The following is a 6,925-nucleotide window of genomic DNA, read 5'->3' on the forward strand; positions in this document are numbered from 1 at the left end:
TCTTTTGTATTAATTTAAAGAGCAGTTAAAACAGACCAGTGAATTTTGACCGGGAACACTAAAGTAAGGGGCAGGAGGTGAACATGACCGGATGGTGGAAAGGAAAAGTAAAAAGCCTGTAGTGACAGATGTAGCTATACCAAGTGATAGCAACATCAGGAAAAAGGAAGACTAAAGCTACGGAAATACCAAAGGCAGAGCTGGAAAAGATAGGGAGAGTGAAGGCAGCTATTATAAAAGCTGGCGCTCCACAGGCTAGAGTACAATGGGAACAGTAGTAAGCAGCATTTGAAACAATGAGCCAACCCTGGCAGAAAAGAGCAGTGAAACTGAACTAGATTACACCTAGTGACCTGCAATAGCAAATGCACTTTCTGAGCTGAGGATGAAGACTGTGCCTAGACTCAAGGTAACGATCAACCAAGATGCTATTTTCCCACATTTGCAGATGTGAACAGTGCTCTATGTATCATCTCTACTACCAGCGTCACTGAAACCAATGAGCTCATATTCGTCACTTCCACAGTAATCCTAGAAGCACTTAGGTCAAGCATGCAAGTAGAGTAAGCCCCCCATGGAGAAGAAGGCTGTAAGCTAAAATCAGGGAATCCTAGATGAATGTACACCAGTTAACTCAGGTGCAGAAAGCATGTCATGAGAGACAGGTCCGGGATCAAAAAGAGATACGACAAGATGTTCATAACTGAGGCTCTTGAAACCACTAAATAATGGTTCACAGCTCATTCTGCTAGGGTGAAGAGAAACTCCAGAAAACCAGAGGCAGACTACAAGAAAGCCTATGGCTCAATTTCCCAAACATACTGGATACTGGAATGCTTGGCAATGTACAAGACTAATAGTGGACTAATTGCATTGATCAGTACCTTAGGCAGGCATGAGAATAGTCCTCCACGGTGAATTCAGAACTTCGTAAAAGATTTTGAAGATTGTAGTTAGTGATCTGGAATGTCATGCTGTTTATGTGGACAATGTACTTGCACAATCATTCTTTTATTGAACATCTCTTTGTAGACTGAATGACCATTAACTTGACAAAATATGGGTTTACCTGTGTGAAAGCAACACACATTGGACATTTATGGACCAGAGTCAGATGCAGCCAGTACAAGCAAAAGTGCTGAGTATGGAACTCTTCGCTGTGACAAAAAACATAAAAGTAGCTGATGCATTTCCAAGGTATGTGTGGTCAGTACAGCACTGAAATAAAACACAAGGTATAGCAGATCATCATAAATGCCCACAGTGAACTCACTGGCTGGACACATCAATTGTACACAGCTTGTACAGTCAACTAGAAGAAGCTGAGCAATGCCATTTTAGACCTCCTCCTCTCTGGAGAATGAGTCAACCTGATAAAAACCTTCTCAAGACTCACATAATTCATTATGTATATGTGGTTCGTGAATGATAAAGATATAATTCAAGTTCAGATATCTTTATGAACAGGACACACAACACAGGGTTTATGTTACTGTAATTTTGTTTAGTTTGGTTTGTTTTTTTTTAAATTTTTTTTTATGTAGTCTGGTTATTCAGTTTATTTTTTTTATTAAATAGTCTTTGAAGACAATAATGGATCAAGAGTTAAATTTTACATATGTAACTCTGGACTGGTATGTGGACATTAACAAGTACAGATATGTTTACTTTTTTATTATGTTTGCATTATATAGTCTAATAATCTGCACCAATTCTACTATTGTGTACATAATCTGGATTCATAAAAACCTTCATGAGCCTATGTACATTTTCATTGCAGCTTTATTGCTGAACTCTGTTCTTTACAGTACAACTATTTACCCAAAACTTCTGATTGACTTTTATCTGAAAAACAAGTCACAACATATTCAGCCTGTCTCTTTCAGTTTTTTATGTTTTACACTCTAGGTGGTTCAGAGTTCTTTCTCTTGGCTGCCATGGCCTATGACAGATATGTGGCAATATGTAAACCTCTGCAATATCATATTATCATGAGAAAAACCACTGTGAGCATTTTCCTGATCATAGCTTGGGTTGTACCTGCTTGTCATATTGGTGTCCAAGCAATAGTGAGTGCTATCATTAAACTGTGTGACTTTAATATAAAAGGAATATTTTGTAACAATGCGGTTTACACTCTTCTGTGTGAAAGATCAAGATTAATTACCATCTTTGGCTACCTAGACTAGCAATTGGTACATGGACTGTCACCTCTCTGGTGGGGAAAGAGCCTGACTTAGTGCATGAGTTTGAGAGGTACTGGCTAGATATAGTATGGGTCACCTCAATGCATGGCTTGTGCTCTAGAACCAGTCCCCTGAAGAGGACCTGGACTCTGTCACAGGCTGGAGTTGCCATTGGTGAGAGGTGGCAGGCTGGGGTGGGTATCCTTGTTTCCCTTTGGCTTGCTGCCTCAAAGTTGGGGTTTTATTCTCTCTTCTCTCTTCCTGATTTTTCTGTTTTATGTCACAATTAAACCTGGGTTTTTGGTTGCGGAACATACGGACTGTCCTGGGACGGGCATCTATGGACATGCACCAGGTAATGTAATCACTCACAGTCTCTTAGTATTCATAGTTTTTGCCTGTGGGGCCTCTTTGAAAGTGCTCCAGTCTGTGGCCTCTAAGCATCCCTGAAGACTAGCTTTCGTACTTTCAGTTCAGGTAGGGCTTTGTCTTTAGCCTTTTGTTGTAAACTGGTTTGAGCCGGATTGGTAGGTGATCAGACTTTCCAAAGTGGGATTTTGGTTCAGCTGAAAAGGGATTTCTGATGTTGCTGTAGCAGTGGTCCAATGTTTTATTTCCCCTGATGGGGAAAGTCATAAACTGATGTCTGTTTTTCCAGAGATTGTAATGGTTAGAAAATGCTACAACTGATAGTGTAAATTGGAAAGATTGCGTAATAGAAACTTTATTCAATTGAAAGGGTGTGAAAAAAGGTGTGACGGACTTTCAGAGGAGGCTTAAGCCACCTGATAAAAACCTTCGACACACTCTGACTGCTCACTGTGTAAGTTTGAAGATGATGATGACGATGTCTTTAAATTAAAATGACACAACCCAGGGTGCTTGGTGGTGCAGTTTTGAGTCTTCTTTTTTCCACCTATACTGGTCATGTTTCCCTCTTTATATGATAAAACATAGTTTTTCAAGAATTAATGGATGAAAAAATCAATGTTACCTATATAACTCTTGATGGTTTTGTAGAAATTGACAAGTATAGATATGTTTATTTTTACATTATGTTCATAGTATATATTCTAATAATCTGCTGTAATTCTACAATTTTGTATCTCATTTGTATTCATCAAAATCTCCATGAGCCTATGTACATTTTCATTGCAGCTTTGCTGTTGAATTGTGCTCTTTACTCTACAGCTGTTTACCCTAAATATCTCATTGACTTTTTATCTGAAAAACAGGTCATATCCTATTCGGCATGTCTTTTTCAGTATTTTCTGTTTTACAGTCTAGCTTGCTCAGAGTTTTTCCTCTTGGCAGCCATGGCCTATGACAGATATGTGGCTATATGCAAACCTCTTCAATATCCAACCATCATGAGAAAAAAGACTGTGAGTATTTTCCTGTTCATAGCTTGGCTTGTGCCTGCATTTCATATTACAATCCCAGCAATAGGGAGTGCTAAAGCTAAATTGTGTTCCTTTTATTTAAATGAAACATTTTGTAACAATAGAATTTATACTCTTCAGTGTTTAAGATCAGAATTTTTTGCTGCCTTTGGTTTGGTTTGTTTGCTCGATCTTGGAATACTCCCTCTGTTATTCATACTTTACACATACACAAAAATATTCTTAATGTCTTATCGAAGTTGTAAAGAAATTAGGAAGAAAGCTGCAGAGACCTGTTTACCCCACCTGTCAGTTTTAATTAGCTTTTCCTGTTTAGGTTGCTATGATGTAGTAATAGCCCGAGTGGAATCAGATTTTCCAAAAACTGCACGCTTAATAATGACATTACAACTAGCTTTGTATCATCCTTTGTTTAATCCATTTGTATATGGGCTTAAAATGAAGGAAATTTTTAAACACCTGAAAAGGTTGTTTTCTCCACCCCCCAAAATTTGATGCATTAATTCCGAATTGTTAAGATTCTTAAGCTATTTTTAAAATAGTTTTATTAAATATTAAAGTCCTGAACTTGATTTATTCTCTGTTTTTTGCATCATTGTTATAAATTTAAGCTGCAGAATTTAAACCTGTTTTTACCTGTTTTTTGATCACAATTTCCCTTGTATATGTTTATTGTAACATAAATATGTTATGCTTCTTCATCAGTTAACTGTATACAGCAATATTCTTACTGTAACTCAAACTAAATAAGCATTGTGGGGAGTTTCAAGATGTTTTAGTGGAGGAAATATACTACCACTAAATAAGAACTGTTTTATGTTTGATGACACAATTTACAAATAACAAAAGTTATTTCTTCATGGTACTTTCAGTGTTTTTACATGCTATTTAGCAATCAATAGTTTCAACATCCGTAGAGCACAAACAGTTTGCTGCAGGTTTATTTGGATTTAAGATTCCTTAAGAGTTAAGAGCACTAGCCATAGAGGTCCATGTGAATAAGCCAAACTAAGTTTGACATTTCACTCCCACCCCTTCAACTTCAGCCAATTAAGAATTAACCTTCAACTTAGCCTAACTTGTACTGTATTTTGGACTTACAGGCCACACAGGCCTCATGTAGGTTTGAAACCAAAATCTTGATGCTTTGACACTGTCAGGAGTTTTCCTGTATTTCAACTCAGGTCAGAATAAAGACACTCAGAAAGACAGGTTAATGTGTACACGGGTGAGACTCAAGGAGACTCGCACCCTGGAACAGTTGTAAGCCTTTATTCATAGCATTCTCAGAGACGTACAGGAAGAGATAAAATAGAACTGTGCTGCGTGCAGGCTTCCTGTTGAATCTGCACAGACCGTAACTTCCCCGTTTAAGCTGAATACTAAAAGAGCAAACACATCTAGATAATGAAATGAAATGTACTTTTAAGCATAACATAATAAAAATCCCAAAACCTAAAATCCCTTGACAGACAGTGTTAACAATGCACTAGAAGTACACTAGTAGAATAAGGAGAATGCAGAAAGAAATAGTAATCTCCCTTAGTAAGGCCAAGGCCTCCAGTAGTAAGACCAAAATGATTTCATGACCTAACACCGAATACTAAGGTGCACTGACTTGATTGATACACTACAAAGACATGATATCTAATGTTAAAACTGATAAACTTCATTGTAGTTTTGCAAATCTTCTTTCACAGTTAGCGGAGAAGCTGACTGTGTAGAAGTGAGAAGGAGGACAAAAGTGCTGACACAGAAAGAGTAAACATTATTCTAGGCTGATAAAACAGTTTAAAAAAGGCAAATATCAAACTAAACCATAACCTAAACTGGGAGAGCCTCCGCCGCCTTCTCCAACTGGTTGGCTGCCATTTCGGCCACCATCTGGGCCAGCTCCCCCCCTTTTCTTGGCTCTGGCTTGTGCCCCATCGTGGCACCACTGTGGTGTGATTGAGACATGGCTGGTCCAGAGGTTGTTATTCAGAGCCATCTTTATTCATTCTGCGGCTGCAGCTCTCATCTGGAGTCTGCACATACATCACACCACAGTACACAACTGGTTGCCACTCTGCCCAACCCCTGATTCCCCATGTTTTAACATGGCCGGCGTGATGATGGATGCTGTGCAGGTGCATCCGCACGGCACCGCCAACCACGCATCACTGCAATGACAGATTAAGACAATCAGACTTAACATGACAAGGAAGACTAAAACAGAGGAGGTGATGACACAAAGGGATATAAGAAGCAGAACTAAAACAGCAACCTAGGGAAAATGGAATGAGCTGAACTTAAACATAAACCATCAAAAATATCCAAACTCAGAGCACTGAGTCAAACGACCCAAGATCGTGACATCATCACTCATTTCGAATTTGATGCCAGCAACACGTTCCCAAAAAGCTGGGACAGGGGCAACATTAGACTGGGGAAGTTGAGGAATGTTCAAGAAACACCTGTTTTGAACATTCCACAGGTGAACAGGTCAATTGGAAACAGGTGTTTGTCATGACTGGGTATAAAACGACCTTCGATCTCTAAGGTAGCACTGCATTAAAAACCGACATCATTCTTTAAAGGATATTACCACGTGGGCTTAGGAATAGTTTCAGAAAACCATTGTTAGTTAACACAGTTTGTCTAACAGCTGCAAGTTACACCTCTACCATACAAACAACACCCAGAAATGTCGTCGGCTTCTCTGGGCCCGAGCTCATCTGAGATGGACTGACATAAAGTGGAAAAGCGTGCTGTGGTCTGACAAGTTCACATTTCAAATTGTTTTTGGAAATCATGGATGTTGTGTCCTCCGGGGCAAAGAGGAAAACAACCATCCGGATTGTTATCGGCACAAAGTTCAAAAGCCAGCATCTGTGATGGTATGGGGTGTGCGTTTGCCCATGGCATAGGTAACTTGCACATTTGTGAAGGCACCATTAATGCTGAAAGGTACATACAGGTTTTGGAGCAACATATGCTCCCATCCAAGCAAGGTCTATTTCAGGGACGTCCCTGCTTACTTCAGAAGGTTACAATACGACAACCAAGACCCTGGACTGTTGAGCAACTGAAATTGTACATCAAGCAAGAATGGAAAAAAATCCATCTATGCAGCTTTAACAATTAGTGTCCTCTGTTCCCAAACGCTTATTGGTATTGTTAAAAGAAAAGGTGACATAACACAGTGGTAAACATGCCCCTGTCCCAGCTTTTTTGGAATGTGTTGAATTCATCAAATTCAAAATGAGTGAAGATTTGCAAAACAACAGATAACTAGTCTTTGTAGTGTATTCAGCTGAATATACTCGAGGTTGAAAAGGATTTGCAAATCGTTAT

The 6,925-nt window shown here is 39.0% G+C and overlaps 2 protein-coding genes across 2 annotated transcripts; both read left to right on the plus strand.

Moving 5' to 3' along the window:
- Positions 1-1,593: 1,593 nt before the first annotated feature.
- Positions 1,594-2,189, plus strand: LOC112844161 (olfactory receptor 6M1-like). The gene is given in 2 exon segments (XM_025903926.1): positions 1,594-1,837; positions 1,840-2,189. Coding segments are annotated over 2 exon segments (594 nt in total).
- A 968-nt stretch (positions 2,190-3,157) lies between these two features.
- On the plus strand, positions 3,158-4,084 carry LOC109200154 (olfactory receptor 2AT4-like). The gene has a single exon (XM_019355625.2). The coding sequence runs from the start codon at positions 3,158-3,160 to the stop codon at positions 4,082-4,084; it is 927 nt and encodes a 308-aa protein (XP_019211170.1).
- The last annotated feature ends 2,841 nt before the right edge of the window (positions 4,085-6,925 follow it).

The sequence above is a fragment of the Oreochromis niloticus genome, linkage group LG16 (genome assembly GCF_001858045.2).
Source record: "Oreochromis niloticus isolate F11D_XX linkage group LG16, O_niloticus_UMD_NMBU, whole genome shotgun sequence".
Classification (NCBI taxonomy): domain Eukaryota; kingdom Metazoa; phylum Chordata; class Actinopteri; order Cichliformes; family Cichlidae; genus Oreochromis; species Oreochromis niloticus.

Coding starts and splice junctions, on each gene's coding strand:
- LOC109200154 (XM_019355625.2), top strand. CDS start 3,158: ATGGATGAAAAAATCAATGTTACCTATATAACTCTTGATGGTTTTGTA.